This window comes from Corvus brachyrhynchos, unplaced genomic scaffold, assembly GCF_000691975.1.
Source record: "Corvus brachyrhynchos isolate BGI_N302 unplaced genomic scaffold, ASM69197v1 scaffold66, whole genome shotgun sequence".
NCBI classification, from domain to species: domain Eukaryota; kingdom Metazoa; phylum Chordata; class Aves; order Passeriformes; family Corvidae; genus Corvus; species Corvus brachyrhynchos.
In genome coordinates, this window is record NW_008238440.1 from 216,956 (window position 1) to 238,229 (window position 21,274).

General features: G+C 44.2%; 1 protein-coding gene across 2 annotated transcripts in view; it reads left to right on the top strand.

Annotated features, from left to right (window-relative positions):
* MICU1 (mitochondrial calcium uptake 1) overlaps positions 1-21,274 on the top strand; it is an 84,704-nt gene that overhangs the window by 39,949 nt on the left and 23,481 nt on the right. Inside the window, exons 8-11 of one of the 2 annotated variants that reach the window (XM_017736559.1) lie at positions 4,923-4,928; positions 5,799-5,913; positions 14,504-14,586; positions 19,424-19,621. In XM_017736559.1, coding sequence (XP_017592048.1) covers positions 4,923-4,928; positions 5,799-5,913; positions 14,504-14,586; positions 19,424-19,621 — 402 coding nt within the window. The remainder of the gene's footprint in view (positions 1-4,922; positions 4,929-5,798; positions 5,914-14,503; positions 14,587-19,423; positions 19,622-21,274) is intronic. The other variant, XM_017736558.1, reaches the window with a different exon arrangement.

Genomic DNA, 21,274 nt, shown 5'->3' on the forward strand with positions numbered 1-21,274 from the left:
AGAGAATTGGTGAGTTGGAGAACTGTCAAGATTTTGGAGGGTGAGTACCAAGTGCACAGCCCCAACCTCGTCAACTGAGCCAGTGTTTAATAATCACTTTTTATAGAGAATTATTATTTTCCTTCTCGTGTCCTCTCACACTGGGATTTCTGTCTGAGAGAAGGAGCAGGGCATTTTCCACACAGTGAGTTCATCTTGGTAATGCAGGCTGAGATGAGGGAGAGCAGCATCCCAATTTCCATCAGAGACCTAAACAGCCATTTAAATTCAAAGGTGGCAAAACTCAGCTCATTTTAGAAGCTCGATGTGGGCCATCAAGGAACCTAATTTCAACCCTCCCCCATGAAATTTCGGTGCAAAACGCCCTTGTGGTCCTACAGATCGTGATTTCATTACCCTGCAGAGGGCTGAGGGGAGCACAAGTGTAGACTGTCCCTTTTCCAAGGTGTTCCCTATTTGCTTTTCCAGCAGGGGTTTCTCCCTTGCATGAGTGGCTCCGCTGCCTGCCGAGGGTCAGGGAAGTCTGTGTCGTTGATCTTCTGGGTTGTACAGAATGCTGGCCTTGCATTTCAGGTGCCCTTTGTTTGAAAGATGGTTTGAATATTTACAGCCTTGCTGGAAGGGAGGGAATATACATTTCTCTTTCCAGTCGCAGGAGTCCACCTGCAGTAATAATTGCTGCCTAAGTTTTCATTCCCTGGATGTGCTCAAATTTGGAGTGAGAGAATATGCAGGACAACCTCACCCATGGCCAGCTCTGTATTTTTGTGGCCCTGTGTAGATACACAGATAAAATAACCCCCCAAACCCAAAAGTTTAAAAAACCTCTTGATTAAAATATACTCTTGAAAGGTGTTATCTGCCAGTTATGCAGAATTATCTGCCAACAGTAAATTTTAAGCACTTTCTAAGGTCAGCACTCAGCCACCACAATTTGCTGTGGAGAACCTGTTTGTGTCTCCTTGTGTTGGTGTGCACACTTCATAGTAAATGATCATTTCTAGTGGCTCCAGATAACGTGAGCTTTCCCATGGCTAAAAGAAGTTTGAGTTTCAAAAGGTCCTTGTGCTGTTTCCATCACAGCCTCAAACACTTTTTTTCTTATTTAATGATACAGGAAAAGTGATATAAGTATGCCAGCCGGAGTATTTAAAATTACTTATTTTGCATCCACATTATAGAAGTGGCTTTAAAAACTTAAATCCCTCAGTTTTCCCTCAAGTCCCTTTTGTGTCCATGTTTCCTAGTGCAGAGGGACCTCCCCTATCTGTTTTTCCCTAAAGGACTTTTGAACATTTGGGCTGAAAGGCTGAATTTTTAAATCTGATCCTGAAAGCCTTTTTATTTCTTAATTCAGTTTTCTTAAAGTGAGATGCCCGAAATCTCTAGGTACATGGCTTTGACTCTTTAAAGTTGAAATCTTAAAAAAAATGAGGAAAAATTTAAAATGTCTCTGTTTTCAGTGTTTTGATGCAGACAGAGTTGAAAGCATTTGTATTTTTAATTACCACACTGAGCTGGTTTGCACTGGAATTTCTTAAGGGTTTTCCCTTGTCTGTTACCAAGTCTCTTAGTATATATTTCCCTGGATTTTCAACAGCCCTGCTTGGGAAAAAGCTGCAATAATCTATGCCTGTCCTGCTGGCAAATAGGACTTCTTTTCCTACATTCCTACAGTTAACCATGAAAGAAATACATTAATAGATGTCTTATTTTAATGTTTTCCAAAACTGAAGGTGGTCAGTTGGGACTGAAAGAGAATTGCTTTGCATCCAGGTGACTTCTCTCCACACTCATGGGTTTGTATTTGCTCACACAATATTGGTCACCTGGAAGTGTTTCTGTTCAGAAGGAACAAATCGAGTATGACGATGTTTGTCAGTAAAAGGTGGTTCATTCTTCATCTAAAATCCCTAGCTAATTGACAAAATTGCTTCCTGGTTCTGGAGAAATACTCATTATCTCTCATGGATATTCACTTCATCGTTGTTCTGGAAGGCGTAAGTGGTCACATGAGGCTGATAAATTCCTGAAGCTTTGGTTCATGGAAGTGCAAAGGTGGTGCTGAAATATAAATTACAGCAATAAATATGCCCAAAGTGTCCTTTCCTTCTTCAGATGGAAACCCAAACTGGCAGCTCTGAGAGACTTCCCAAGAATGTGTTCTTCACAAATGAAATGCTGTAGTTTCTGGGATGCCAGATGAAGTGGAGCTGCCAGGATTTAGGTGCTCAGGCTTTTCTAGGCCTGCATTAGGAATGGGAACACCAGCACTGTGTGTCCATCTCTGCCTCTGCAGAGAAGGCATCCCTCCATGTGCAAAAAGACACCTTCATTTTTCAGATTTGCATAATTCAGTATTACCGTGTTTCACTACTCACTCAGCCCTGGAAAAACAATTTAAAAATCCAAAATAAAGGTAATATTTGATGAGGAACGTAAGGATTCGGTGGGGTTCTTCCACCAAATCCTTTGTTACTTGGGAGCTGTACTTGACTTAAGGGAGGCTCCAGCAGCAGATCAGTTTTGGGGTGGAATATGTGAAGTTTGTGATGTATCTTGGGATGCTTTGCAGCCAGCCTGTACATAAAAAACTCAGGGGAGTTGCCTGCATGCAGCACATGACTTTGTCCTCCAGCACGTGGGTTTGGGGGAGCTTGGTCACTGCACAGATCTGTTAAACCCACATCCTGGTGCTGCTTGAGCTTGGAGCCTGAGTTGGGAAGGGCAAGCCAAGCTCTGTATCTTGAATTTGAGTTTGTTTTTTGACCTGTCATTGATGTCTGGAACTGTAAGAGAATCTGCCTGAGCACCTGTCACAAGTTTTGTTCCACTGACACTGGACTGGTGGCTTCTCACTGAACTTACACAGCCATGCTTGTGCCAAAAGCAGTGAGATATTTGAATTTATTTTTCTTTTTACATGTTAATTTGGATGTCTGCTCATCTGTGTGCTTGTTAAATATGAATCTACTGCTTGATTAAAAAGTACATCATAATTGTAAACTGTTCCCCATGGCTTGCTGACTCGTGAATGCTCGGGCTTGAATGTTTTTTTGGGGTGTGCTGAATGATCTTAGCCAATTACTCTGGTTTTGGGAGTGGATTTAACACAGAAAAAAATGTTACATGGAAGACATTTGATTGTTTTGACTGAGCACTTTGAGAATTACCTTGTGCTCAGATAAAAGGCTGCGGATAATTAATTTGTGGAGATGACGTGTCTCTAAAAGAGGGTGGAGGTTTGGAAAGGGATTTTTGCCTGGGTGTTCTGATGCTGTGCATCACCCTTCTGCTGGAAGGAAGGTGGGCTGTGGGAGAGGGTGTTTGAGGTGTTAGTGAGAGCTGACTTTGGGTCAATCACCGTGAACTCTGAGCGATGACAACAGCCCACGTTGTGCTTTGTGAAGGAGGTAGATTGATTCATTTTATTTTATTTTTCCTGGAGGTTATCTGTGGTTCCTTGCACTATAGTGTTCCTGGTGGGGAATGACGCCTGGGAATGCTTTGAGCCTTTCCCATAGTGGGGTGAGCTTCCCACAAAGTTCATGGGAAGCAATCAAACACACAGCTTCTCACTGAGACAGAGGAAAATAAATGGGAGAGTTGGGAACTTTTTAAAGCTTCTGTTCTGCTCTGGGAACCTGAAAATCTGATTGATCAGGGCAGTTGTTATTTTCTCTTAAGATCAGTGGGAGAAATTCCCTTTTCCACGAGCTACAGGCAGCTGAGCACTGTAGTTACAGCTTGTATTCCCTGGGTTAGTGACAAGTAGATGCTCATTTTAATATAAATAAATAACTTTTTTTAACTTTGTTTGCTCCAAGTAAGGTGCAAATAGGTAAATGCTTCTCCCTCCCATCTGTCTTTATATTTCAGAGAGCAACTAACTTAATATCCTTTTTTATTGTTAGTCTATGGTTGTGCTCTCCTCTTATGAGGAATATTCTAAGCTGTTTGATTCTGACTATGAATTTTAAGTGCAGAAAAGAAACCCATAAAAACTAATAAACCACCCTCTGGAACTTTTTCATGGGATTCTTTGAGCAAGATGCTAATAGCTAGTTTATGATAAATGCTGCCCAAGAGAGGCAATCAGAGGGAGAGAGGCAATAAATCACAGGAGCAGGTGAGATGCTGCTGGCAACACCTCCAGCAGCAGTCACCGGGAGCCGCTTTCTCCCCAGATCCTCCCTCTGGTTCAAAGGAAAACCAGATGTTGGTTATTTGTTCTTCATGTCAGCATCAGTATAATTTTTGCTTTGGGTCCATCTCGACGGGAATGGAAGCAATACCATTTCTGAGGAAATGATATTTCAACCTGGTACCCCATAAGCATAAATGGCTGTTATCTTGCATCAAATGAAGGCCATTAGCATTTTGTCTACTGGTAGTGACTCACCTCTTATTAAATTCCTGGTGCTCTCCAGGTGGTGAAGGCAGAGTTACTGGGAACAATTTTATGTGATCAGTAGAGCTGAACTATTTTTCCCTGGAAACTGTAGGTTTTTTGGTGGTCTATATGATTATTTTTGTCTCTTTTCTTGTGGTTCCTGAGCCAGATACAGGTTAAATTTTCATCTATATTATTAACTGAGTTCATCCCCACTCTGCAATCACATACAATGGTGAGTTCTCTCTCAAAAAACCCAAAACCAAACAAACCAAAAAAGCCCCTAAAAACCAAAAACCTGAGGTGGATGAGGGACATCAGCTGCAGACACAGTGGAGAAGCTATGAGCTAACACTTGCTGGGATATCTCTGTCGGCTTCCAGTCACAGCAACCACCTGGTTGCTCTAAACTTTTCTTGCTCTTGGCAAGCCTAGCTGTTCAACGTGATGTGATGTTTTGCCTGCTTGTTTTATTGTTGGTTAACCAGTTTTCTTTCCTTTATCTTGTATATGATGGGATCTCCGCTAGACAGAGGTAACGGTGGGGGACAGTTGTGTAGCTGGACCCTCGTGTGGTGGTGTTTGTCACTGGTTTTTCCTAAAACCATTCCTAAATCCAGCCTTGCTTTCACTATGCCTGTGTGTGCTTGCATGGCCTGGTTTCCATGGAATAACCTCACCCACCCCTACTCTCCTTTGTATTAATTTAATTCTTCTCTGTGTGCGTGTGCCTCCTCCTACTGTGTCCTTAAAGTGGGTCACCAGTGTGGATTCCCTAACAGTTTTATGGATCCTTTTCAGCCTTTGGGGGTTCTGCAGATCAAAGGGACTCGAATTTTTAGCTTAGAAAGATACTGTGAGCTGATAAATGGAAAAGAACTGGAGCAAGAGGGAAATTGAGTTTGGTTTCAGGCCCGGTCCTCCCTGTGAGCTTGCACACACACATGGTTTGCATAACTTCGATCAGACTTTACGTTCATGTCAAATAGTCCTTTCTTGGCTCCTTTCTGCAACAGAGTCTCACTGAAAAACTGTCACCGAAATACAACAATTTCCCTTTTGAATCCTGTATTAAAGTCTGATTTTTTTACCACTAATCTCAAAGATTTTAAGCAAAATGGCCATAGTTTTATTTATGTGTATTTCAGCTGGGCTGAACCAACAAACGAATCCTGTGCAATTCCTTATCCCCCATTTGAGATGGGGAAGCTCCGATCTTTGCAGAACTCTTCTGAACAGAGTCGAAGGCTGGAAAAGGTCCACTGGATATGGATGGAGCTAGTAGGGGTGTGTGCGTCCATGGAATGGCTTGTTGGTGGTAAGGATATGAATAAAGCCTTCCATTTCCCTGTCTGACCTGGTGCTTCTCTCCTCTCTTTGGGGTGTGGCTCGGGTGCACGAACAGAAGTTATCCCAGGAGAGGGAGAAGTTTGCCGATGAGGACAGCATTTTCTATGCGCTCGGAGAATGCGGACTCATTTCTTTTTCCGACTACATCTTCCTCACCACGGTCCTTTCCAGTAAGTACAGCAGGGATTTTCCCTGCAATTCCTGGTTTTTTATGTTTTCAGGGTTCACAAGCAATAGGTTTGCTATTGTTGACATGCATTTCCCTAAAAGGCCTTCTTGATTGCCTGCAACTCGAGCTGAGCAATCACTGTTGCTTCCTCTGGTTAGGCTGAGCTTCCAGTGCTTCGGGAAGACAAGCAGATCCATGGCTTCTGAAGATTTATTTCTCGTTTTGAAATGTGACAATTTTTTTTTAAATCAGTCACTTGACCTGCTGTTCAGATCTGTAAATGGAGATGTGTTCTTGAGCTGTGTTCATGTGATACTCTTGTGTTTGGGTGAACCCTGATCTCCAGCCTTTTGCTGGTTTCACGCCCCTCCAAACTTCCTTTTCCAGCTGTATTTTCACTTGGGTGAGCTCAGGTTTGTGAGTGATGTAATCCAATGAGGAGAGAAGTTAAGCTGTTTACATTTCAACAAGTATCATTAGATACCTTCTGTCTTTTCACCCTGCTGCACTTGACTTGCATTTGTGATATTTCTACGATCTGCTAATCTGTTCCAGCAAAACCGTCTGCACTCCAAGTGCCAGCACTGAAAAGTTTGCTTTGCTGGCAAGAACCAGTGAAACTGAAGCCTTTGATAATGTCAAATGGCATTTCTAGACTTTCTTCACATGGAAGTCAAGCTCAAAACCTCATTTGCAGACCTTCTCTGACTGCTTGGAAGGTGCTGTGTCATAAACGGGAAATTCAATGGCAGTTTTTCAGCCCCATTAGAAAGTGTGGGGTAAGGGGGAATAAGCCACTGTCCAAATGAACTTGAGACATTTAATTTTCAGATTTAAAAAGAGAAAACTTGGCCATCGAATCTTGTAGGTATCTATTCCATGATGACCTGGTTTGTGGAATTTAAAAACTGGATGCTTGCCAGTTACCGGCAGAGCCCACTGCTGCCTGCGCAGTGCTGTTCAGGAAGTCAGCTGGGTTAATCACTGATGTTTTGTCACAGCAACAGGTGCTTTATTCTGCCCCATGTTCTTGCATGTTGTAACAGGAGACACGAGAGGCAGCTCTTCATTTACTGGGTATCTATTCCTGGGAAGCAGCAATGCTCAAGGTCTTGCTTGTTGTCAGATGGACGTGGCAGGGGCAGAGTTGTGTGTGACCTTCATGTTGTGAAAACAGACAGAGAGATAAAGCTGGTTCAAGACAGGGAATTTGTTTTATGACTTTAATCTGCCTTTTATTTGACCGAGTCTCAGAACTGGCTCTTAATAGCTTTGCTGTTCCTTTCTTACATTCATCTGGGTTGTGCCAAAATGATCTCACGTATTCACTTGTGTAACGAGGGCTTTTCATCTGAGCCTCCACAGATGACAATGAACTCTCAAACCTCTGGTATCACATTACTGAGTGTGGTTTGGAAGACACTCTTGCCCTTGTTTTTATGGTCGTGCTGGTGGTGAACAACCCCCTAATCAAGTACCCAGGGCACAAAATTAATTTCATGTGCTTCCACAGGCAGCAGTAAGAGAAATTGTTCTTGCTTTGCTTTAACTTTTTTGTTGTAAGAATAAAAGAAAAGGACCACCCTGTGTTGGAGGAGCAGCCAGCCTTGTTTTGGAGGCTGCGAGGGAAGGACAGGGTTTCTTTCCTCTTGTTCTTGGGCTTCTAAGCGTGTCCACAATTACGGGGGAGTTAGATTAATGAGGAGACAGAGCTGGGTGGTGTGTGCTTTGAGGAGCCGTGTGAAGGGTGGGCAAGGCAGGAGCTTTCAAAAAGGAAAATTAGAAAGGGAGGAAAAAAAAAATTCAGGGCTTTGAGGCTGACTTTTAGACATTTGGGGAGTTTGCTGAATGATTACTGCAGATGGAGGAATGTCTCTGGAGCTCCTGTCAAACAGTGATTCCACAGAGGAAGAGTTTGGGTTTCATTTTTAAAGCATTTGCTTTTGCAAAATAAACTCCCAAGCAAACCTTGCCCTGTGGCTAAATAGAAAACTCACTGTTACACTGCACTGGTTTGCTCTCTGACTACTGAACATGACTTTGCAGGAATCCAGTAGTTCCTGAATGGGTTCTTTTCCCTAGGAAGTAAATAAACTAGAATAAAGAAGGTAAATCTTAAATGTGACAGTTCAATATTGGTTTTCTCCCTGTGTTGTTTAAATAACCCGAACATTAAGGAGGTATCCGGACAAGGTGGAGCTGTAGATGATACATCAAGTAGGTAAAACCTAATAAATATTAGGAAAGGAAGGTGGCATATTGAGCACTAAGCAGGATAATCAGAAGGGGAGTGGGAGATTGGGTCTGGGGTTGGGGGCCAGGAGGGAGAGTGATGGGGAGAGATCCATCCTGGTCTGGTCTGGCTCACTGGACTCCAAACTGATCAGTGAGAGCTTGGGAAACAAGAAGCCCCGAGGGCTCTGTGTCATTGTGCTCAGCCAGGCTTTGGGAGTGCTTTCCCCAAACTCATGGTTTCAGTTGTCTTTGCAGCTTGACGTGAAGCTCCCTCCAGCTGAGTTCTGTGAAATGGGGAGGGAGAGGAGGGGAGAGGGCTGGGGCTTCATTTCACGTTACTCGCAGGCAGCTGTTTGCACATTGCTCAGAAAACGAGTCTGTCACCGTATCTTATTTACGAGCCATTTCTCACTCCAGCACTGTCTGTTCTCGTCGGTTGCCGTGTTTCTGTGAAAATTTATTTTTAAAACGACTAATAAAATAGCTTTTAGCTGCTTCAGAAAGCCAGCCTTCTGTTAAAGGCAATGAGCGCTGAGGGGCCTTGAGGAAACTCCTTGGTTTCTGTTGCTTCAGCTGCTCCTCGTGTTTTGGGGCAGAGGTAGAAAGATGAGCAAATTCTGATGGAATTTCCCCTGGATCCTTCGAATGTCATGGAAAACAAAGACATGGCTCCCCTGACCAAAAAGTTTTTTGCTTTTGGACTTGGAAAACAAGTGGAGGAAGGAGAAAAAGAGCTTTTCCATTGCCAGTAACTGCAGTTTCCAAGCAAATGGGGTCCATTGTCCAGGCACACTAATTCTGCCTTTGTTAACAGGTACTGAAGGGAGCTGGGCATTAAAAGAATAAATTGGTGTTGTTTGCACAGTTGGGCTGTTGCTGTGTCTGGATTTAATCCTCCTGGCAGGGGGGCTAAATAACGTTGGCTGAAGCCACAGTAATTAACCTTTTGCCAGGGCTCTCATAGCAGACCTGCAGCTCCTTCTCCCATCAGAGCAGGTAACTCTCACTGAAATTATGTTGTGGCCAGGTATTGAGCTCTGTGCGTGTCCCCGTGACGGAGGGACATGCTCTCCCACACTGGGATCTCCAGGGTCTCTTTGGACCATGACCGTTCTGAGTATTTATTCCTGGCTGACAGGAAGGTCTTCAGCCCCGTCCCTGCCACGAGTGAGATCTGTTACCTCGCCAGTGGTGGTTTAATCCTGCTCTGCCCTCTGCCTCAGGGCTCATTTCTACAAGAAAAGGTTGCTTTGAGTTTATAGGACTATTTTTGTTCATAGTCCTGTTCATGTTAATTTTATCTTCGGCCTTTCAGGACCCTACATGGGTCCATCCCACCCACACTATTTGGTGCAGGGATGTCTCCTTGCCTTTCTGCCAGCCCAGTCACTGCTGGGTGGTATTTCCAGCAGTATCTGAGCAGCATCTTCCCAGGAATATCCCAGCTTCCAAACACAAGCCTGGTTGCTTCCTGGCAGAGGGAGCGCTCTCTGGCTTGGCATCCCACTTGTGCCATGCTGAAGGACAGACGGACAGAAATGGGAATGATTGTTCACAATTGGTAGTTTGGGATGTTCCCTAGTGATCTGAAAACTGGGATTAGGGCATGGGAGGCTCTGTCAGCCTGCATCCTTCACCTGGTCTTCCTCTGTTCATCTCTTCATCCCTTGGGTGTGGGTGGTATGATGGGATGGGGATCCAGGGATGGGGCAGCCACAGCTTCTCTGGGCAACCTGTGCCAGAGCTTCACCGCCCTCACAGGGAAGAATTTCTCCCAATATCCCACGATTATGCACTTGTGTTACTTCAGAGTTAATGCTGATCCTTCTTTGTGAGAAGAAATAACCCATTTTTCCTTTAGAACTGATGATGATGTGGCCCAGTCTCTATACTGTGGGCTCAGTTTTTTAGCTGCCTGTTACTTACATTTCTGGATTGATTAACATTAAAAAACCACCAACTTGGTGTGATTTGGATTCATTTTCTGAAATAGTGGCATAATTTGAAAGGAAAATATCTGCAACATTAAGTTTAATGGCTTTTTTTCCCTATATTTACTGCAGCTGAGGCTCAGCCATCTGTATTCTATGGATAGCTGTCTCTGCTTCAGGAGGACTGCGTTAATTTGGGATTGATTCAGGCTGCTGTGGCCTTTGCACATCTATTTTTCTTAATTTCAGGATAAATGGGAAAGAAGCAACCAGAAGATATTTAACTCCAAATGACTGATTTTTCCCAGCTGAATTCTTGATCTTTCTTCCCACACTGGAATTTCTTGGGGAGTTATTAAGCCTTGGGAGTCCACGAGCTGCTTTGTGTTTAAATTCCCACCAAAAGATGAGATATTCCAGTGTTTCCAAAGGGGTAGCCAAAAGTTTTACTTCCTCTAAGTAACATCACCAAAAAATCACCCTGCTTTGGCAAAGAAATTCCCAGCTCTGAGAGAACGAAGCAGCAGGTATTCTCCAAAAGCGTGTTAAAACTGTACTTTCCTAGAATGCAGTTCCTCTGCTGGAGATCAGAGGGGAAGATGTGCTGAGAGGTGTCTCCAAGGGTGGAATGTTGAGATTTTAGGAAAGAGAAGATCACAACTGAGCACAAAACCAGGGAAATGTGGCCTCTCTCACCAGCGAGCTTTTAATGTCTTTCAGAGTGCGTTGCTTCTGCTGAGAGTACAGGGCAGTAAAGAGCAATTGAGTGCTGCAAATCGGTCCATTAAATAATTGAAAATAGTTTAAAATGGCATAATTGGCTTAAAGATGCCTGATCAACTGGTCTCATCCCTCAGAGCTTCCCGGGGGCTTTACCCTGATGGATCCGAGTGGGTTTTTTCCATGTGGTCAGTGCTGCTGCTTGCTATCTGTTGTGTGGTGGAGGTCACTTATCCCTCTAACATTCCTGTGTTTGGCTTCTGCTTTTCTTGCTCTCTTTCTGTCCCCAAATATTTGATTGGAACAAATGAATCAAAAAAAATGTTAATTGCCCTTTGCACTAATTCATGGGTTAGTTGAAAAAACAACTTAGCGTGGAGAGCTGGTGGGATTATGGATCCAAAGGATCACTTCAACCTGATCTTTCCATATATCTCCAAGCTAGGAATTCACTGATAGTGGTGTGGGCTCCAGTACCATGTTTTCACTCATGTTGGCCTAATGGAAGGTGTCCCTGTCCATGGCAGGGGTTGGAAATAGGTGATTTCTGAGGTCCCTGTGAACCCAAACCATTCCATGCTTCCATGTTAATGATTTGGAGGATCCTCGTGAAGGTCTAAAGATAGAAATAAAGCTAAAAAAGAAGCTGCAGTTGCCCTGACCAGTTTCTGCCTTGTTGCCCAAGGGATATCAGTCGCAATGAAATAGTCTTGATTTTTAATAATGTCAGAAAGGATGGTGAGGAGACAGCTCACACAATCAGAGAGAGCTGAGAATGCAGCAGAGCACTTGGGGAAAATCCACAGGTGGTTTTCCCCCATCAGGACAGGCATCATGCCATATGAATACCAAACAGCCCTTTAAATGGCTTTGGAAACCACTGCAGGAGGAATGTTGGGTTTGCTTGGAGGCATCTTAATTAAGGAGGCAGCGGCGAAATTTAGAGACGCTGCAGTTGGGAATGGTAAAACTGGGGGGCAAAACAAAAGAGCGGGGGAAGGACTGCATTTAGCTGGGCAGTCTGGTGTCTGCTGCTTTTATGGCCTGTAAGTTTGAAGGATATAAGTGCAGGAAGAGGAAGGGAAATGGAGGCTGTGCAGGCTGATGTAATGGGCAAGGTGGGCACAGTGAGACTGGCTGCTGTCAGGGCAACTCTTCCCACATAAATCCTGGTCAGCCAAGGGGAAAGGCAGAAATCATCTCACCCAGGCCCCATAAATCCAGTCCTGGACATCAGGGATGTAAATCTCTAATGACCATTCCTTCCTGAGCAGGAGTGGGATGAGCTAATTGTCTTCAGTGCCCTCTGGTTCCCCTGGCTCAGGGTCACGCTGTTTGGATTGAAGTGTCATTACAGGTAATTGGAGCTGGATATGTAGATCAAAGGGAGAAACCAGCCATGGCATTTATTAGCTGAAGGAATGAAGTAATTGAATTTGCCAATTTAAAGCCACCCTTCCCTGTCCTTAGAAAATCTGACCCTGCAGATTTTTGATGCTGAACTGCTCATTTTAATTTTGGAGGTGGTGTTCTCCTCTGGGGCTTTGATACACTGCTCCTGGAAATGTGTATTTAGAGATGGAAAAGGAGAGAAATGGCCCTTGTGAGGGACAAGTGAGTATTTGGCTCTGTTCACCATGTGTCTGTAGAAATGGGATGTGGTATTATATATTTCCTTTAAAAAAGGAGGGAAAAAACCCTGAACCTGTGACAGTTTTTCACAAGGAGTAACAGATTTTCCAGTCTTTAAGTAAATATCATGTACCCTGGCAGAGGCAATGGGGTAAGAAAGATGTGTTGTCTGCTCTTTATCTAGAACCTTGTAACTAAATGAGAGTTTTGTCTGTTCCTCCTCTTCTTCCTAGAGGAAACATCTCTCCACGAAGTGCCAGATTTTGGGGCTAATAATAAGAAATTTCCTCCAGGCTTTCGTGCAGCACTTGCAATTAAGGAGAATAAAATTGCACGTGTTACTGAAATATTAAGGGGGGAGTTGGAAGCTTGTTGCTCTTCAAGAAAATGGTAAATTAATCACTGGAGATGCTGGATGGAACAGAGGAGGCTTAATCCCTTAAATTAGATGTATCATTGGGGAGATTATGAAAGTAGTGCTGGGGACTGGCTGTCCCCAGGTCAATTAACGCTGAGTTAACAAGGGACAGCGAGTGAAGGTCTCCCCATCCCAGCAGGCAGGAGGGAGGGGCTGTGTGGAGGCACAGCAGGGATGTGGGTGGAAGGGGGGATGACCCACCACGTGCAGCTGGCCGTGCCTGTGGTCACAGGAGACATTGCTCCTGCACGTGGTGTCTGGAATTCCAAGCCCGAGTAAGTGGCAGGGGGAAATTGGAAGTGCGGGGATGATAAAAGCAGGACCACGTGTGCTGTGTATATCAGGCAGGCAGTGACAGGCTGTCCCTGCATCAGCCCCAATGCCCTTATTCATCTATTTTGGGCACAAAGTGTTTGGGAAAAGGGGTCTCATTGACCTGTCTGCTGAATCCTTTCCAGATAAAGTGCTAATAGTTATTACAGCAAGGGGAAAACACAGTGTAGAAGTTTTGAACTGGAGCTGTGACTAACATCCAAAATCCAGTTCAGTTAATTCCATATTAATTTCCTTTTGTCTGAGTGACTCCTCTTTGTCTCCCCCCTCCCGCCCCCATTTGGGAAGTGCCTTCCCACAGACTCATTACTCTTTGAGCATCCACAAGAAATATTAGAAGTTGATTGCACAGATGAGGTTACAGAGGGCTGAACCTCACCAGTGATCCACACTGGATTTGGGTGGGAAATGAAAAAAGGAGCTACATTTTAACTGATCATTTAGGACGACAGCCTTCACATTAGTTATAGCCCAGAGGATTCCCTAGAAATCCCAGCAAACACCATAATTCCTGTAGGAGGTGTGTATTTAAAAGTAGCAGAGCATGATAAATCCTCCTATATTAACTTAATTTGGGAAAAAATTGTGGCACTGCATTGTAGCTTCAAACGGTCATGGGTTACAGAGCCCAAAATGGAAATGTACTGAAATTCTGTGGTGGGATGCAGGGAAAAGAGCGTGGTTGGCTGGGAAGTGATGCTTTTGCAGAGTTCTGACTAAATAAACCGTGACAGCACAGACTAAATGCAATGGAAAATGAGGTACGGCAGCATCTCAGCTCATGAGCTCCCGCCCACGCCTTATCTCAGTGTCATGACTGGGCTGAGACAAGGGTGGTCATGATTTGTTTAAATTTGTACAGTGAGGCAAGAGCTGAGAGCTGCCCAAATTCCAGGTCTGCTCCTCACCCATGGGAAGCACAGAGAGTGCAGTGCCTGAGGAACATCCTCTGGCCAAACCGGTGTTCGACTGTATGGAACGGGCTGGAGCTCTTGCTGCAGCATCATTTTCTGTTAACTGTCATTAGAAATATCAGATGGCATCTTGCTTTCCAGCTTTTTCCACCTGTAAATAGAATAAATGTTCTAGAAATATCTCCTCCTCTCAACTCCTTGTTAGGTCTTACCAAGACCTTTGGTAAAAGGAGCACCGTGAAGCTCATAGCTAGAGGCTCCTAAGAGATGCATTTCCTTGCTAAAATTGCAAGAATTAGACAAATTACTTTTGGATAAAGTCATTCAGAACTTGTGCCTTTTTTTTAATTGAGCTTTTGTATCTTTGTTAACTGGTTTTTGTGTTTTGTTGTTGTTTCTTTTATATAGCTCCCCAGAGGAATTTTGAAATCGCCTTCAAGATGTTTGATCTGAACGGTGATGGCGAGGTGGACATGGAGGAGTTTGAGCAGGCAAGTTGAACAATCAGTGCTGTGGCATCGTAGCCATAAGCACAGCATTCCTCTGTGATGTTACTGCCTTTTATGTTAGTGCTTAGTGCTGGTTTACACCTTTCCCTTCTGTGTTCTGCCGTGTTGCTTCAGTGCCTGCTGTTTGTTTCTTTAAACTGAGTATTTCAAGACAAAGTTTTTCATTCAACCAGAGCAACCATCAGTACAAACTCAGGTTTCCTGTGATTTTGTCACCAATGTTCAAGGCCAGGCTGGGTGGGGCTTGGAGCAACCTGGTCTAGTGGAAGGTGTCTCTGCCTATGGCAGGGGGTGGAACTGGATGAGCTTTAAGGTCCCTTCCAACCCAGACCGTTCTATGATTCTGTAACATTCCCTTACAAAAAGTCACCTTCAAAGTAGGCAAAGAACTTTTTTTCACTCTACTGATATAGTGGGATTTTGAGCCTACTTCCTTCACAGCTTCTACTGCATTCCTTAATTTTATTTGTCTTCAGAGAATAGCCAAGGTAAGTCTGCTTCAGAGGAGAATTTATCCACTTATTCTAGTGTAATCCAAAAACGTGTTATTGAGAGCATATTTTCATTAGTCCTTTACTTCTTACAAGGCTTCATCAACAGGAACTTTGCTGAGGGTTTTTTAATGAGTTCAGCCTTCATGTCTGATACTGGTGAGCTCCTCCTATAAGCTGTGATTTGTGGTTGTGTCTGACTGAGAATAGATTGAAGGCTCGAGCTGTCAGTGGGGAAAAGATTTGCCCTCCCCAGGCAGAAGAGTGTGATTTTTCTTGTCTATTTCTAGCCTTAAGATATTGGGAACTTATAAACATCCTGAAATCACATCCTGAATCACCTGTGTGTGCTATTCATAAAAGGAAATTTAAATGCACTTACAAAGTGATAGCTGAGAACAAAGCAGCCCTGGAGAATCGAGGGACAGATTCTTACTCATCAGTTGGCTCAATGAGTAATTAACTGCAGAAGAGTCTCTGCAAGGTCGTGCTTGGGGCACTTGCTATAAGTGGGAAGGAACTATTGGCAAAGGAGGTCTGTTGAATTACCCTCCCCTTCTAATCTTTTGCTGTCATCCTCCTTAAATTATTATTTGTATGTATGATGTCATCATCACGAGCTTGCTCCAGAGCCATGGAATATATCTGGGTAAGTACAGGGTTTTAGATGCACACTTTGGACTATGAGGAGACTGGAGTGTGTTTATCTGCAGTCTGGTATCACTTCACTTGACAGCTTGAAATGTAAACGTGAGGTTTTGTTCATTTTCCTTCCTTTCCTTCCTTTCCCCAAGTAAAAATTGCTGTTCTTCCTTTTATCTGCATAGTGCATGGAGATAGCACTCCACTGCAGCTATGTGATCATATTGAACAGTCCAAAAGGTGATTTATGGTAGTTGTAATGTTCTAGAATGAAATCAGTTATGGAGATAGATGAATTTAAGAAGAGCAGAGAATGATTAACCTCCTACTAAAAATGCAGTGACGCCAAGGTGCTAACACAGGTGTCATGTTTGGCTTTTTTATTAGAGCTGTGTAAAATGAAAAAGGAACATTTCTACAGGATGAATGTTTCCTAATCACTGTGAAGATGAAGGTACAAAATTGAATAAATGATTTGAAGTCATCCAGTAGGCCAGGGAAAGTTATACGTGCATTAAGTCACTTAAAAGCCCTTAGGAAGGGGACGGTATTTTTGTTAAGCTGGTTACATGCGTCAGTGCCTGTATAGAAAGGAATAAAGTTCCTGGTTAGCATCAGAATATTTGGGTGAAGGCTGATCTTCCAGAGCTTGAGAGTCACAGGATGAAGGAGATGTTTTGGAAAATGAGAAGATACCTGTGAAGATACTGAATTGCTGCAAGAACAAGCAGAGCTCCAGTGGGAGGCACATACATCCCGTTATGCACACATGTAACATTACAAACAATTGTTTAGATGAAAAATCCTCTTTTTCACTCCTTATGGAAATGCCTCAGGAGGAGCATGAAGGATGGCAGGGTTTGCAGCTCTGTCTTGTAAATCTTACCTGGCAGGAGCAGCTGGAACTGGCCCTCTCAGGGGATTATGCAGCAGTTTAAAAGAGCAACATCATTTTGGGGAGAATGGGTGGCATAAGAAGGGGAAGAAAAGGATTATCAGGGAAGCATCATTCCATCCCTGCTGGCTGTGAGCATGTGAGAATGAACTTCCTACCCCTCCCTCACACATGGTCTTTGGAGGCAGCCAACAGCAGGTCCCTCTTCTCACTGATATTTGAAAACCTCATCAGGAAAGAAAATTACTTCAGTAATTTAGCTAATATGTGACTAAGTTGGAGGCTTTAACTACCTAATTAAAAAATACTGAATTTATTCAGGCCTTGCTGAAGACTTTCAGGTTTTTTATCCAGTTGGGGCAGGTGGTTAGTGCTTAGTCCTGAATAATGTGGTGCCTGCATCAGTATTGTCTTCAATTCTTCATCCCTTGGCATGTAAATTGTTAGTTTGCTCTTCTATTTTTAAATAAAAGCTGGCTGAAAAGTAGTGAACTTGCAGGCAGTGTTACTGGTGATTTCTCTTTGAGTCTTTAACTATTTTAATTGATTTTTTCCCCCTCATCTGGTACAAAAGATGAAACATCACAAACAGTCTGAAATAGGAGCAAAAAACAGCGGAGCATCTCAGGGCTCCACATCCTTGTACAATTGATGAGGTGTGTGTGAGGGCAGCTCCTTGCAGTGGTGCCTGCCTTTCTGGGCATTAAAAGGATTACCCAAAACAGGGACTGGTTAAATCATTTTGGCTCCAGTGCCCCCAGGTGGATTTTCAATCTGTCTGACACTTGTTAGAGATGGGAGAGGAAGAGAGAGCCATAGGATTCCATATAAATAACACCCAGGAAAAGCTGCTCTGTGGAGCAGTCAGCAGTGTGGTAAACACTCGTGTAGGAACAGGGGCAGTTTTCCAAGCTGGACATAAATTGCCTTGCTTCAGACAGTTTATAAATATTTGTCTCCGAAATGTGCTGCATGCAGAGCTCACAGTTAACAGAGGAGCACAAAGCAAACTAAGGAGCTGCTGTTTACAGTGCAAATATAAGAGAATTCCTGGATGGTTTGGGTTGGAAGGGACCTTAAAGATCATCTCCTTCCAACCCCCTGCCATGGGGAAGGACCCCTTCCACTATCCCAGGTGGCTCCAAGTTCTGTCCAGCTTGTCCTTGAACACGTTCAGGGATGGGGCAGCCACAGCTGCTCTGGGCACCCTGTGCTGTGGCCTCACCACCCACACAGAGAAGAATTTCCTCTATATATCTAGTCTAAAGCTCCTTTCTTGCAGTGTGAAGCCATTACCCCTTGTAAATAGTCTCTCTCCATATTTCTTGCAGGCTCCCTTCTGGCACTGAATGCCACAATTAGGTCACCTCACACCCTTCCTCACATCATGGGGACCAAAAAGCCTCAAAACCTCTTTTCTGTACTTTTTTTCCTCTTGATTTTCCTTGTGGCAGAAGAACAGCCAGCAGTCTCTGGCTCAGATGCAGGGTTTCCAGCAAGGTGAACCCAGCAGCAACAGCACAGCATTTTCCTCCAGAGCATCCCCTTTGGGGCTGTTCCAGCACTCACTCTCTCATTAGGAAAAAGTTGAACATGCTGAATACCTCAGTGAGGAGGTTCTGGCGTCCTTGTGACAGCTGGAGCTCTTGGCAGCTGCTTTTCTGCCTCCCTTCCAACTTTTGTCGGCAGGGGGAAGAGGCTGATGGCAAAGCAGCGGTGTTTGCTGGAGCTTTGGGAAGCCTCTGTTGTCAGGTGGCTTTTTTCACCCCCTCCTTTTTCAAACTTGTTGTCCTTAATATGAATCCTTTTGCTGCCTTGTTGGAAGAGATCAGTTACTACACAGAGAATAAGCCTGGCTTCTCATATCCCAGCAATAATCACTCAGATCGACTTGGATAGTTCAGTGAGGTATTTGAGGGTGGAGAGAGGAGATGACTGCATTTCGCTTGGCTGCCCCCTTCAATTTGCACAGAACCCTTAAAATAACACATTCTTGGATTTTCAGGCTGTCACATCCTTCAAGGTCAACTTTTTGGCATCTTTTGTGGGGGAGGGAAGTTTTTTTGAAGAGACTTTTGTGCTGGGTGGGACAGCCCCAGGGATGGAGGAACTTCCAGCTGTGACAGAGAGCAGCAGGCAGCAAGGAGAGGGTGCCCTTGGGTTGGAAACCCCAGGATTTGTGCACAAGTGGGAAGGAAATGTGTTGTGAGCTAACTGGGGTTGGTGTGAGCTTACAGGGATGGGCTGTAAAGGAGTGGAAGCTCTAAAACATTCAAGGAGTTTTTTCTTCCCCACGATTGGTGCAGCTTTCTCACCTCCTGGGGTTTTGCTGGGAAGAAGCTGCTCTGCTGACCAGGGGTAGGATCAGCACTAGAATGTTTATCTGCAGACTGGGTGAATTGTTTCCCTAAACTCATTTTAAGCACTTGATTCTCTTCTTTCTTTAAAGTGGACTGAAAAAAACAAACCCTGGGTTGGCCAGAGATGTTGTGGACTCCTCATCCTTGGAGGTGTTCAAGGCCAGGCTGGACAGGGCTTGGAGCAACCTGGTCTAGTGGAAAGTGTCCCTGCCTATGGAAGGGTTTTGGAACCTAGACGGTCTTTAAGGTCACTTCCAGCCCAAATCATTCTTTGACTCTCTTAAGTTCAGCCAAAGTTTTGAATTGTTGTGTCTTTTGAGAATTGTTTTAGGAGGAAAAGAAAGAAGGATGCCACAGCTGAGCATGGAGTACTTCATACTGGTACTTGGCTGGTATGGTTTTGATTGTGACGTTGCCCGTGTTGTTTTTAGGTGCAGAGCATCATCCGTTCCCAAACCAGCATGGGCATGCGCCACCGGGACCGCTCCACCACCGGCAACACCCTCAAAACCGGCTTCAACTCCGCCCTCACCACCTACTTCTTCGGGGCTGACCTGAAGGGCAAGCTGACCATCTCGCACTTCCTGGACTTCCAGCGCAAGCTGCAGCACGACATTCTGAAGCTCGAGGTTTGGGGTGGTTTTCTTGCACAGGGGAGGGCAGTGCAGCACTGGCTGTGCTGCAGGAAGGGGCACGAGCCTGGGAAGGGTACAGGGGGAATTCCTCCAGCTGTGACTCACAGATCCAACCTCTTAAATTCATGATGAGCGTTTCAGTGCCTGGGGCACTCCCCAAGGAACATCTCCAGCTCTTGTGGAGTTGGAGCAGCCAGCACATCCCGGGTGTGTGTCCCTCTAGATGCCTGGCTGTTGCCTTGGCACTGCTGATGGAGATGGTTGAGATGATTGAAGGAAAAAACAACAGCAGTTGTGAGTGGCCTGTTGCAACCTTGCTGAGGAAGGTTTGTCTCGGTCCTAATCAGTGAGCTGTGCCCTGAAGAACCAGGTTTTATAACATCCCCAAAACTCTTCATCTCTGCTTTTGTCCCCACCTTTTCTGTTTGCTTCATTGTTCTGAATGTTTCTGCTGGGTAAGTGTTCAAGCCTTGTTTGAATCCTGCTAAATAGGTGGTCTCCATTATGTGACATCTGTTGTTCAGTCCTGGATTAACATGTTTTATAAGAGATATTGTTCATCTCTTCTGAATTTAGTCTCCTTTTTAATTTGCATTACCCTGACTTTTAACAACAGCTCTCAGCCTCCTGCTCCTAGTCACATGACCTAAATTTAAGCATCACCCTTCAAAATTTGGCTCTTTTGTGTAACATCAGTTCAAGGATAGCAACAGGGGACTTGTTGGTCTGTGTCTCAGCTCCCAAGTAGGGCTGATTCAGTTGGAAATGGTGCCCATCAGTGCATCAGGCTCCAGGGTTCAACCTGGCTTGAGCAAAGCCAGGCTTTTATTTGCATTGGAAATCGGGATTTGTGTACAAAATCCCCCCAACCTATTAAGAGAAGGGTATTCAGAGCTCTGTCGCTGCAGTCTGGTGTATTATTGCTCACATGCTCAGGTTGTGTGATCAGCATTTTATTAAGTTCTTATCAAGTCAGTCATTTCAATTTTAAACTGAATTTATTCCCTTTTTTACTTGGAGTTTACAAATCCAAGTAAGAAACTGACCCAAGGACTGCTTATTTTATTTTTGTGAAGGCAACTGCCCCGGTCACTGCCTTCATTTCATGGTCATTAAAGCAGGTGGTGTGGCCCTGCCTTTGCAGGGGGAATAGGCTGCTTGAAGACAATGTTCTTTGTGAACTGGGTCAGTTCCTCAGTGCCTCTGCAAATTGAAACGAGTAAAATACTTTTTAAGGTGAAGAAACATAAGCTGTAACTTGAATGTAAAGGTAAGAGTAACAGAGATAATTCTATCTTCTGGCTTTCCACTGCCATATTCACTCCAGGGGCGGGCACTGAAGTGTCCCTGACCCTGTGCTCCCTCCATGGGTCCCCACTTCCTTCATTAAGAAGCAATGGGTTTTTTTTTTTTTTCAGTTTCATGGTACTTACTCTTCTTTTCCTCCTGTGACAATTTAGTTTTTAATGATTTCAATCAACTGTGTGTCTTCCTGGCTAATAGTAGTTGCTTTTCTAACAGGTTAGTTATTAACTGGGGGACAGTAAAAGATATTTATGTCTGGGTAAGTTATTGAATATCATAAAGGCATCGTTACTGACTCCCTGCCAGCACCCTTGAGCACAGCACCAGGCTGGGCTTGGCATT